This window comes from Charadrius vociferus, unplaced genomic scaffold (assembly GCF_000708025.1).
Source record: "Charadrius vociferus isolate BGI_N301 unplaced genomic scaffold, ASM70802v2 scaffold231, whole genome shotgun sequence".
Classification (NCBI taxonomy): domain Eukaryota; kingdom Metazoa; phylum Chordata; class Aves; order Charadriiformes; family Charadriidae; genus Charadrius; species Charadrius vociferus.
In genome coordinates, this window is record NW_009647211.1 from 1005624 (window position 1) to 1019319 (window position 13696).

Sequence of the window (13696 nt, forward strand, 5' to 3'; positions counted from 1 at the left end):
CTTTTTCTGTGTTTTGTTTCTGGGTTTTGTGTGGGTTTTTTGCTCTTCTGTTTCTCTTTACTAGACTTAAGGTCTACACATTTCCATTATGCTAGCAATCTTTTCTGACAGCTTTCTTCCAGGAAGAATTTAGACTTAAGGCCAGTCTTTACGACTGGGACGAAGAGGACCTTAGGATATAACTGATTAACAACAGCACATTACTCAAAGAGGAAGACCTCATAAAACTTCTGATGTGCATACCACAAAGGAACACCAGAAACAGGCTTTCACAAGACTTGGTTTGGAGCTGATACATGAGACCCAAAATGCCATTTGGTGAACAGAAGCAAATGAAATAGTACATACATGTTAACTATAACTAGAGAAACCAACTGGAAGTCCTGCTACAAATGAAAACAGAACCAGAGGTTTTCCCAAAAGTGCCCAAGAGATACGTAAACTGATGTACTATTATCAGAAGTTTATCATACTACTTTAAAAGACAATAATTAAGTTCACTGGCCTCTTTCTACACTAAGAGATGGGAATTATGCACTACAGCCACAGAATAAGGATTCTGCTGTTTTGCCTTTAAAATGGCTGATAGAGAAGAACATTTTAAAATTAGCAGTTGTAATTATCATTGTCTCTCTAAAAATAAGAAATACTTAACTTAAATTCTAAGTACAAAGTAAAGATAAGAAACAAAAGTAGATCCAGTCTCCAAACATTTTCAGTTTCTTACTTCTCTTTCTTATGGATGAATACTCCCTCCCCACTCATGCCCAACCACTGAGAATGGGCACCACAAGTTTCAGACACTTCCAATTAAAAAAACATGCCATTTCATACTTTAGAGGACAAGAGAACACAGGATAATATCCAGCCCTCCACAGCAGTAATACAAACAAGAACAAAATCTCAAACCAGCAGACCCAATTCTCCTTCTGTTTTCAGAGTTCAGGTGAATCTGTTCACCAGTTTTCCCTTTTTCTGAAGGAAACAAGTATACTTCAGCTTCTCTGTGTTTGTGTCTAGGGAGCTGCTGCTACTGACAGAGATAGTGGCAAGCACATCCCTTGGGTCTCTCTTACATTACTCATTCTACAAACATACCTTATAGAAATGCACAAAACATATCCATTGCCATTTACAGTTATCGCTGGAATATCTTACAGCCTTTCAGGAAAAACTATTACTGCATGGATGAAAGACACCCAGAGTCAACATTTAATTAATATGTCAAAAAAACTTTGAAAGCCACTAGCTTAACAGAGGTCAATTTGCCTCAAGACTTCCATAATTTCAAAAATACGTGCAGCCGTATTTTACAATAGTAAAAGCATTCTTATGGAGAAAACAACTATTTGGATTCAAAAAAACCCAGACAGATCTCCATGCCTGGCATTTGCAGCATTTTGGACCCATGCAGAAAGCCATATCCTACTTAGAGGACTTTGCATTGCATGGGGTGTATCATCAATTTCATTAACAAGCAGTTTTTGGTTGGTTTTGGTTGCTTTTTTCACCTGCTAAAGCTTGGCTTTTAAGCAATGCTTGCAGCCTTCCTTCAGCTCCATACAGTACTGTTGGCCCCATTCTAACATCTCCATTTCTGTTTCAGAAACCCCCCTGTGCAGGTTCAGAAAGGACCTTACTCCACCACTGGAGTTTGACTGCAAACCTGCTCAGCAGCCTCAGAGTGAGCTGCACTGGTCTAAGGATCCCCTGCCCCATGGACAGCAGGGACTGACTCCTGCGAGAAACTCTAATCAGCCACAACACAGCACTTGGGGCCCAAACAGAAAACAAGCTATGTAGCTGCTGAACGTGAGATTAGCACATTTCATAGTTCAGTCTGACATGCTGTGTTATTTTCCTCAGGGTGGTTAGGCATTAATGAACAACCGTGTGGCCGTAATGTGGTTTACTGGAAGTGACAGCAATATGCATTTAGAAGTGAATCCTCCTCTTGATATTATTCAGTAACATGAAAAACAAGCAGCCAGTTTAAGCTGGTTAAGTAACAAAGTCTGAGGGGATTTGAATTTTAGCGAAGAACAAATTTTACCTGGGGGTGAAAAGGCATGTGTGGGGTGGGTAGGGGGTTTAAAATGGAAATGCTGTCAAAGCTTTAACTGTAACGTAGCTAAAAGATTGCATAATTACCATTTATATAACTCCTGCAGAAATTTAAGGAAAAAAACACCTTTACCTTTGTTCCAAGACAAATTGTTCTTCTGCTTCCGATCTGCTACAGCACTTCAATTTTAGCTTGAGAATACAGTCCTTAGGTATTTAATTACCCTGTCAAGACCACTAAATGGTCTGGCACCATGCCCCCTCTCTCAATCTTTGCTGATTGATAGCATCAGTAAAACTTACTAGCTTTAATTAAAGCTCCAAATAGGATCCCCTTTTGCTACTTACTACATCGATGTTCTTTAGTGCTGGAAGGAAAAAATCCAGAAGGAAAGAGGGTTTCTCTCACCTTCACAGCTCACTTGCCTCTGCTATTTTAATAGACTTTTTACACAACTCATATTTCATTGCTCCCCAGGGACATTAGTTAATGAAAAAATTACTATAAAAACTGACACTACCAAAATTTTCCTTTGTAAGTACCAATGGTGAAGACAAGAACAATCTCCATCTTTCACCTGCTGCACTAACTCAGAAATCAAATTAGCATGTTTCTTTTCCAGCATTTTATTATTTTCCTTTAAGTGAACACAGTGTTTTCAAGAGTTCTATCATAGGTAGAATTTCATAAGGGTAGACATCTTGGGTAGTTAGGTTAAAGGATAATTCATTTAAAATGAATCTTATTGTAAACCTAAGTAATAGTTCAAGGCATCAGGTGAAATTGCAGTGCATAATGCCAAGTTTTAAGGACACTGTGCCTCAGAGGACACTAATGAAGTTGTGGCACACCCCTAACTTCCAGTCTTCCCTTGCTGTACTGTACTTCTTTAGGCATTAGTAAAGCTGATAGTTCAGTATTCACTCTTCAACTGAAGACTTAACTAGCTCTTCTCATTATACAGCATTCCACAGTAGGGCAGTTAACTAGGTGATGATGGCAAAGTAGGAAATCTATGCTTGTAGTCAAAGAATTTGTCAAACTTCATTCCAACAGGAAGTTGACAGAATGTTACATGTTAAGCCTGATTTTTTTTTTTTTTTCTAATATATGCAAAGCTATAAAGGAGTGGGAAGAAAACCTACAGATTTAATACTTTAGATAAAATATTTCTTAAATCTCTATTCCCCTGACAGGTGATAATTACCCATGTAAACACCCTAATAGTCCAAAGAATTTAAAAGAGGAGGAAACCTTACTAAATCTTATTTTTAAGAAGCACTAGCTAGGTAAAATACAACTAGATAATCAATGCTATCTTCTAAAGGACAAAACCTAGGCATCTAGCCTGGACAAACAATTTTCTTTCCCCTGTCCAATGTATATTTGCATACACGTCTATTCATGTATCACCAGCAAAAATGAGTAATAAAACTGTCTGTCAGCTCCCGCATGTAGAGGCTCTGCCACTGCAGGCCCTCTCACACTGGAGAGCTGGGGACAGGACAGCAGGAAACTCCTCAGCCCCAGTTCACCTGGCGAGGGAGGAACGACCACTCCATTACTGCCATCTGCAGTATGCCCTTGGCAGCTACAATCCACAAGAGACCGTGTCCCTCATCCAAGAGTCTAGCATCCACAGAGAAAAGCCATTCCCATGTGCTCCTCCTACCCCTACTAATCTAGGTAAAAAGTTGCCTCCTATAATGTATCTTAAAACAGCTCTTTGCCATTTCAAGGATAGCCCCTTTGTTTGACCACTCCTCATTAGACAGAATCTTACTACACTTTCTTATTAATGTACAAGTCTTTCACACCACAATGAAAGATATTCCTATTCAGATAATCTCACAATAAATTCACCTGTATCTTTTCATTTTGAAGGCATTTTCCCAGGAGCAGTGGGAGGGGAAGCCACTGAAGATTTCCCCTTTCCCAAGTAGAAGCCAAACCAGCAAAACACACACAGAATTTTCTTATCACTATGTGCAAATCAGTGAGTCCTACATATTGTTTGTTCCTCTGCATTTCGCATGTTTGGGAAGAACTGATCTTTCCAGGACAACCCAAATGAAAGAAGTTACAGATAAACAAGTGTGTAAGCAGAAAAAAATTACTCCAGGTACAGAAATCCCAATTTTCACTGGGTCTTAAATAGAAGAGATCCAAAGTGCTTCCCAGCAGAAGCTTCTTCCAAAAGCAAAGCCACAGAAAATTCTAAGATACAACTAGTTTTCATGAAGTTGCCTAAGTTAAGTTAAGCCCAAACATCACAGGCTACCTGCAATATAAATAAGCCTGTTTACATTGCAAATAAACCATAAATTATGCCACAGAGTATACCATCTAATAGGTGTAGGTATATTGCCTAGCAGAATTGCCTAGGTGTTCAGGTATCCAGCACACCTAGACATACCTTCAACGTCAATGCCTACCCACCCTACAGTTTTAATATTCAGGTCAAATCAGAAGGCACCACAACTGGCACCAGGTTAGACAAGACTAAGACTGCTATGACTTGCTTTGGAGTTATTGATATGAAATTTGGTTAAGGTTGACCTATTTGTAAAGTGTTCCATAAAGCATTCCACAGGGTGTTCTTTTTAGAAAGGTATCAGGCAATAGGTTTTAGTATCACTAGCCATACAGAAAGCTTAAGCCAGCATTTTGCAAATTCACCTTTTCAACATATTTTATTTCAAGAAAATAGCAGGTGGCATCCCCTTTTAGGGGTTAGAGAAATAGATCCTGTGACTAACAGGCTAGTAAAAAAGCAGCAGATCAGAGGTGTGTGTCATGGCCCCAATCTAGAAGATCACACGTCAGGATCAGAACAATTCCCTCTGAGTGGGAAAGCTCTCAGCTCAGCCACAATGTGAGGATCCATCACCTAACCAACGAGGTTACTTCGTTTTATAGACTAACAAGAACCAAACCCTTTCAACTATCAATCTCGTGAACTACTCAACAGTCCTAACAGAAGTCCCAAAAATGTAGAGAGAGAACAAATATCTAATTTTTTTCTTTTGAAGTCAAGTATCCCCTAACACTACCCTATCCCATCATTTCTCATGTGAAGGTATATACAAAAATCTCAATGACATCCATTTTCTAAAGCTGAAAGTAAATCTCAGGGTTGGATTCTGAGTTTGCCAAACAGATTATTCTTCTTTTTTTAATTGAAGTATGAACTCCGGACAAATAGGAACACTGTGGTCTGTAAACCATAAGTAGTCTCTGCAAAGATCCTGGCACTGAGATCTTATATGTAACTCCACCACAGATGTTGCTCCCAGAGGCAGTAAAGGGCCCAGACACCAACTTTTATTTCTGCTCAGTATTGCCTCTAGTCTGATGTGAGGAATATGTAAATTACGAAGTGCTTCACAGTAGGCTGGGCATTTCTATTGCTCCACAGAAAAAGGCTCTTGATAAGTCTCCTTTCAAGTCATTGCCACACAAAAATCTTAGTTCTTTTAACAGGAGATGCAACTGCCCAACTTAGAAGTGCCATAGTCTTAAAACACACTAGGAATCCCACTAGCCTTTGCCCCTTCTGCAGTGTGGAAGGAGGTTAAAACCAGCCTCTTTGAACAGCATCTTGGGATAATCCAGTCATGAAAACTCAGCCTGAAATCCAGCTTGTGTCCAAGAAAGAAGAGTAAGAGAAGGGAGTAAAGCAGTTTTCCCCCTCCAGCCATGCACACTAACACTGAAAGATGCTGCTGAAGTTAAACAGGGGTGAATGTAGGTAGCTAGAGTTAGAGTTTTACCCATAACATGAACAAGCAACATTTACAGATACTTTTTTTCCTAACTAAACAAAGGATTTTCTTCATTTTGGTGAAAAGGTCATGATTTTTGCTTGTAAAAACTAAAATGTTTCAGATTTTCTTTAGCTAAGGATATCTAAGGCACACATCCTTGAAAATTTACACATAAGCTTTAGTATCCCTGCAAGGGTCACTGTCTGGTATTGTGTACAACCTACAATTCTCCTTTCCACATTTCTCCTAGACCCACATCTGTCTACTCCATTTTCACCTTTTCCCTCAGACTTTTTTTTTCTTACAACCAATTTTTAATTGCAGAAATACAGTGACTGTTTGCATTAATCACTCAGCAAGGCGAAAGAGGATTAAGAATTCATACAGTGGCAGCATAAAGTAAGTCACTGGAAACCCTTTTAAGGGATCATTTTGATTTGGGGGACCGGGCTTGACTTTCTGTAACATCCTTTTTTGTCTGTCTATATAGGCACCAGAACTTCCAACTTAGCACCCTGGACAGATGCTTTTTTTTATTTATTTGTTGAATCCAAGACATTAAATGCAAAGATACAGTCAGTGTACCTGGAATGAAAACCCAGTTCCACCCTGCAGACAGCTTCAAAAAACTAGAACACAAAATGACTTTCCTCAATTTCCCCCCAAAGCAGAAAGTGGGAGAGACTGCCTGTGAGCAAGTCTGCCAGAAGCACACCAGCAGCTTTCTGCAGCAAAGCATCTATCCGTGTCTTTCACCCATTGCTATTGTGAGCCACAATTCACTGTTTGTTAAACAGCAGGATCTAAGTTTCAAATAGTGTAATCCACTTCATTAAATCTTATGTATCCAGAACAGGTAGGGCATTCTAAACATAATTACTGCCATCTTACTTTTGTCTCAGTCATCTTAAAGTGGCTCTGCACTGCTTCTTAATTTCAAACCTTTTTAGAGGTGAGCTTTATTTTATGGCTTAAGTATGATCCTAGTTAGAGGGCAGCCAGTGCCCAAGTAATCAGTCAAACCCTGCTGTTTAATGAGGAAGAATGGGCTGGTTGGTACATGGATTGCCTTCGGGCACCAACACATATGAAACGTGTTCAAATGTCTGCATTCTCTGACAAAATTTATTTCATCTTCTCTCTCTGAAGATTTCAGAGCCCAAACAAGTGTTCAAGTGAGTATCCTCACTCTTCTGACAATGAATTAAGACAGTAGATGAGAAAAAGTAACTCTTAAGATTTCTGCTTCCAGAAATTTAAGAAACTGCATTTAGTAAACAAGAGGTGCAGGAGTTAGAACACAAACAAAACCACAGGAATCCCAAACACTAGAGACCTAGAGGCTAGAGCCCTAGGAGTCCAGTAATTCAGATAACCAAAACAATTATTTCAGCATTTCATTTTAAATATTTGTAAAAGAAACAAGATGCCAGCAACCTGAAAAACGAAGTATTAACAGGCAAGTTATATCATCTTCTTCGAGAAAGCAAGGAGGAAGCACATAGTGCAGTGTTCAGACTATGTGCAATATTGCATTTCTGCAACTAAAGCATACAACACAATTTCTCCATTAAAAGAATTCAAGCTTATCTCTTAAGTGTTATCAAGCACATTAAAAAAAAAAAAAATCAAAGTTTTCTAAACTTAATCATAACCTAACTGTCTAAATCTAAACATACTACAAAGGACTACCCATCTGCTACAGGGTGAAGTCCCAGTCTATTCTATTGACATCAGCAGAATGCTTAAGTTACACTTGGAAAGGGAAAACAAATCATGCATCTGATCAACAAGAAGTCAAAACACTTCAGCTTCTTTAAATCATAATTAGCACTACGTACTTTTATGGTTTTAGTTTGAAGTCTCAATCCATTCAGAGTGTTGATAGCCTTCTCGGCATCCTTGGGCTCAACGTAGTTGACAAAACCATAGCCCAAGCTCTGTCCTAATTAAAGAGAGGAAGAAGAGTGTTCATTAGTACTGCAGTGCTACGCAGTGGATAACTGTGTTTAAAGCCTATACAGACACACTGAGCCAAAATTGTTTACGTTAGAGAAAAGTATGTACCCCAGATAAAAGTTTCAAAGGCTCACAACACCTAATTTTTCCAGTAAGGTTAGTGGTTTTTAACTAGCTTCCTCTGTTCCCATGGACTGCCCTAAGTTCAATGCAGAAATGGCTACAGTCAGTTTAATGAGAGACTTAAAAATTGCTATGCAAAATAGGTTGAAGAATTTGTTATGATGTGTCAGAGACTAGAGGAAATGCAGGAGGTTCAAGGTTAAGACGACATAAAAAAAATCCACTACTCAATTTAAACTTTTAGTTGAACATAGAAAATATAGTGGTAAAATTCTGGACCAGTGCTTGAAAATAAGTGTTTCAAGTACACTTCAATATTAGAATCTGAGCCAAATTGGAAGCCAAACATTTCTACAAATATTCACACACTAAATAGAGCCTCTCAGTAACAAGGCGTTTAAAGGCTCATTTTGTGCCTATATTCAAAACAATGGTACAAGTAACTGGTCATAAGCTAAATATCAAAAGTGCTACATTTCCTGGTTCTTTTAGCATTGGTAATTCAGATGATAGATGGACATAAAGCATTTTTAATTAGCTCTTAATCACTGAACCACAGCCCATTTCTAACAGTGTATTCTGTCGAAGCACTTACTAAACACTTGAGGGTTTAGCAGTAGTCATCTCTTGACAACTTTAAAACCTAAAGTATCCTTAGCTAGCATACCTCTTAAAAATATTTTTAGGGCTCAAGAATGCAAACAGGTGGAAAAATGTTAACATTAGCAAAAGGATACACTTCATAAAAATACTATCCTTCACTAGCACAGACTTTTTGCAAACTCTCCCATATTCCTTGACCATTCTTTTTTCAGAAACTGGATCAACGAGATCTAAAAACCAGATAACAAGCCAAAGGGAAGAATCCAACACATCTAATTCACAAAATGCTAGTTCGAAAGATTAGCTTGGAGATAACAAACATATAAAAGAATAAACAATATTACAAAAAGCACAAATGGCAAATTCATTTATTGCTAAAGATATAAAAAGAACCTATGCTTCATTAAGATCTTGTTTGCAATCTATACAGCATGTATTAAATAGTATATAAAGCAAACAACTGATGGGAAGCTTGTAATTGATTAAGACAAGACAGTGTTTAGTAACAAACCTACCACTGCTGGCATTTGTAATTTTGTACAAATTATTCTATCATAGCACCAATACTTAGAGGACATCACCACCACCCCACCCAAAAAGCTACCCCCATTCTTCCTAATCTCCTCTTCAAAACAGCACACACAAACACAAATAATTGGCTAGACGAAGCTGTGAAGACATTAATATATGCAAAGGTATTAACAAAAAAACATCCAAAACCCAGCTGGACAAAGTCCTGAGCAACCTGCTCTAGACAGCCCTGCTCTGAGCATGAGGTTGGACTACACAATCTCTAGAAGTGCCTCCGACCTCAGCAATTCTGTGTTTCTGTAACAAACAATATGGAAATACTCAGAAGCATTTCTGTATTCGTTTACAGCTCTACCTAGATATAGCTAAGTTTCTTATCCTAGAAGTGCCTTTTTCCTTATTAGTTTGATTACAGCAGAGCAATTTCTATACCCGTCACCTCCATCACTCCCACTGTCTGCAGAAACTCTTCCCAACACTGCTTCCAAAGAAGAGCAAGTTAAAGAAATGTCTCTTTCTGCAGGGCTTTTCTTTTAGTCTTATCTCCTAACACAGAAATGCTAATTTTTGGTGTTATTATTAATCTCTCAGGAAGGAACCTTTCTAAACCACAACCTTAAAAGACAATAAAATCTCAAAGAGAAAGCTATTTTGCCTAAGACATTCCCAATACACTACTCTAATTCCAGAATGAACAGCAAAAGATGCACAGAAATTATTTCTGCTACCTCTCTGTTCATGTGATCTAGTTTTCCCCATTAAAAACACCCAGACCACTGCAGGCAAAGAGCACACCCAGCTGTTACAAAGGATATCATTCATGATCCATTCTTCTTGTATTAGTTAAGCTTGATGAATATTAGTAGACTAGCCTAGGATGCTGCACAAACAAATTCCAGCAATTTATTCAGGATAAGCTTGAACTCATTTATGCAGGTTGATTCTGCAATTTCACAATTAAAAAAACTTTCACTATGAGGTTTCACTGAAGCAGGCCACCCAGAGGGGTTGTGAAGTCTCCATTCCTGGAAATACTCAAAGTCTGACTGGACATGGTCCTGGGCAACCTGCTTAGGGAGAACCTGCTTGAGGAAGGGAAGTTGACTAGATTACCTCCAGAAGTACCTTCTACCCTCAATGATTCTGTGAATGATTCCTTTTATTTAGTTCAGTTTTAATTTGGGCTATCATCTAAAATTCAAAAGTGTTCAGATGTGACATTCCAAAGGTCTTATATATTTGAAAAGGTTAAGAAAAGGTAAAACTTCTTAAAGAGATTGAAATTTTGCCTGAAGATTAGTGGTTCAATCACACATTATCAATAATTCATAGTCAAAAATCACTTTCTTCACAGAAGCACATAAGAAAGATGAATCTTGGCTTTCAACAAGCAATAAAAATAATTGGAAGTTGAACCCGATTTCTGGAATCAGATGCTTGAGGGACCACTCAAGTATTCCTACTTGTGTTAAGGGAAGATGCGTGTTCAAGAGATTTGCCAGTTCATATACAGATGGCTGAGTTTTACTAAATCCAGACAAAGATTTTGCAAAATGCAGTAGAAGCAGCTACTTCAAACAACCCAGATACCCCAATTATTGCAAACTATGTCTGACAGCTGATGATATTTTTCACTTGGTGTGAGAAAGTGCCAACTGGGTTACAAGAACTTGGGAAGAAGTGAGCTACTACTAACTGTTTCACTGATGTACAGGACTTCAGTCCAGAGTGACGCAAGCACCACTGCAGCTGTACAAGCCACAAGTCCCATCTTGTTGTGGATTTCAGATGGAGAAAAAGCAGCATACACACTGCACACGAATTTTACTCAAATAAAATTAGAGATACCTGGCCAGTATAATTCAAACAAGTTCTCCTGTGCAGCTTATTCCACCCTCCTCAATGTCTAAGCTTTTTGCTTTCAAGACAAACCAAGTAGAAGCTAGATGTACTTAAAACAAATCAGCCACCACTTAGAATATCTAACAAGAGGAACTTCTTTATCTAGTAATTTTAATGACTAATTTGTATTGCCTGAAGCCAAGGATTAAACTAAACACTGACAGAAAACAGCGTGGACTCTTCCATCTGTGCCTTTTGTACACCAAATTCCCATTTGCCAAGACAGAAGTGTCCTGCAGAACAGACACTTTTTTCGAAGTCTAGTACACATGTATGTCGAAGTCTAGAACACATGTGCGAGTAGATTACATGTTTGAGTCCACAACAGGGTGAGGGAAGAAAGAAGGTAAATCTATAATTGTCCACACCTTACAAGTAATCCTCAGATTTAAATGTATCAAAAAGCAGCTTAGTTTCTTACTGTTTTAAGAACGGTCAAGTCCATCTGGCTCTTGTCTCAGCTTTGCTTTCCCAACTTGTGCTTAATGACACTATAGTCTGAAAAACCTCTGACACTTCCTCCAAGTTAGCTATTCTGGTGCTCTGTCTGCTAGTATATGCTTATGTGTTCTTAATATCCAGTTTAGCCTTTCCTAGATCTTCAAAATTATGGCCAACTCAACATCAACACAGAGAAGAGACTACACATGACCTATTTATTCCATAACTCAGAATCCCTAACTCAGACTTCATTAGTCCATAAATTTAATACTGTATTAAATTTAGTTTATCCTAAAGAAAGGAGTGACTGTGAGTTTCTTATTTTTGTGAGTTATCACCTATGCCAGTAAGAAGAAAACGTTCACTGACTTCTCATGGCTATTTCACAGCACTGTTTAAAGCTGTTTCTGTACTCCCTCTAATAGATTTTAAGCTTGGGACACTATGAGTATTAGACAATGTGGTATAGAATAAAACAACAATTGGCTAAGTGAAGTAGGAAAAGTCAAAACGATGACATGATCTGGAAGGAATGACAAAATGACTAAGGAAACACAGTTTGACTTAAATTTTGCTTCAACAAAATCTGATAAAAAGCAAAACCCACATAGCAGTAGAAGTGCATCTTGCAAGCCTGTAAGATAGCAAAGGACTTAAGTAAAGCAAAGGTTATGATTTGAAAGTTCGTATTCGTTAATTATATTTTATGTTTTATGTATCTGACAGTTGCGACAAAGTCAAACTTAAGCACAAGTGGCAAAAAATCCTTTCAGTCAGTCATTTCTTTGAACCTAAGCATGCTATACCCACCACTAAGTAGGTCACTGACAAACGTTCAACCTCTTAAGTATGTGGCCTATGAAAAAACGTGAACTGGAAAGCACAGTGTAGCACTATGCTACTCACTCTAATAGGCAAAACAGTTCCATTTATGTTTCAAGTTTGAGCTTCATAAATGCCACCTGACCATCACATATGATAGTGTAAATTAGTAATTTATTGGATAATGCAAAGTTACTTTTCTGCATTACAGTCAATATACAGAATGGATTTTGAGAGGAGAGGGGCAAAAAGTAATTTCAAACAATTTAATTCTAATCAGTATTTGAAAGGACTGCTGAGGAGAAACTGAGAGGAGATCCCTGTGCACACTAGAGCAGTGTAGATGAAGTAATTTAACACTAAGAAGCAAGTGAAAAACACATTGATTCAGTACTAAGGAAAGAAAAGTAGATGGACTTCACGGGCACCAATCAGCAAAAGACCAAAAACGTTTCAAGTTGGAAGAGGGAAATAAACAAGTAGGGAAGTATAGCCATGGTCATAGTGCTGTTGAATTTACTACTGTGCCTTGAAAAAAATTATTTTTTTTTTTCTTTAAAGACACACAGGATCCAATTCACACAAAGTCTCTAATTCCCTATACTTATCAGAGGTAGAATCACAAATAAACTAATTCTATCCTGCCCAGGTTGCTTCCTAAGTATTTACTTGTTTGCTAGAAGTGAAGCCTATTTAAATACTGCACACATCTGTAAAAGCCTAAAGAAAAACCTCTACTGTACAACATTCAGAGAAAGTCCCAAATGGATGCTATCTCTATAGAGGAAGTGGTCATACAAAGCAGATGTGATAGCAATGCCTGTTGTCCACTCAATGTTTTCCTTTTAAAAGCAGCAGCAATATTCCTTAAAGCAGAATAAAGCCTTTTTAATATCATTGGTAAAACAACATTTTCCTCCTTCTGTCAAAAACATTCAACTTTTTGAATAGGAATAATCTCACTCTAGAACTCTACTTATGCGAAAGGACTCCTTGGTAATTTCCAGCAACTGCTTCAACATTTTTAAGTAGACAGATTATAGTAGAGTCCTGTTGCAAGAACTTTATTTTAGAAGAAAAAAGAAATCATGATGAAGACTTAGATTGGACTATTGGAGATGTGACACAAGAGAAGAAATGACAAAGACTGAGAAACTTAACAGGTTGTTTAGCAAAATCCAAACCAAGTCTAATTTTTCCTTGGTAACTCAGGACGACTGTGGTATTAAAAAAATGCATCACTACACTGTGCTGTACATTTCCATGAGGCACAGCTATTTGCATCAACTAAAGGATGTTATTGTGGAATTACTGAATGCTCAAAAGCAATTACAAGTGAGCTCACTTTTGAACACCATTAATTACTTTTGCAAAGCTCTCCCATGAACTTAGGGACGAATACAAAATCTAGAGACAAGGTATTTTTTCCTGTTGCTCTGTTACTACCCAAATTATTCATAATAGAGAGAAGCAAGAGAGTTGG

General features: G+C 37.9%; 1 protein-coding gene across 3 annotated transcripts in view; it reads right to left on the minus strand.

The window, feature by feature from the left end:
- The window catches only part of ELAVL2 (ELAV like neuron-specific RNA binding protein 2), a 53691-nt gene that overhangs the window by 21376 nt on the left and 18619 nt on the right, over positions 1-13696 (minus strand). For all 3 annotated transcript variants that reach the window (XM_009895873.1, XM_009895872.1, XM_009895871.1), the window contains exon 3: positions 7674-7777. In XM_009895873.1, coding sequence (XP_009894175.1) covers positions 7674-7777 — 104 coding nt within the window. The remainder of the gene's footprint in view (positions 1-7673; positions 7778-13696) is intronic.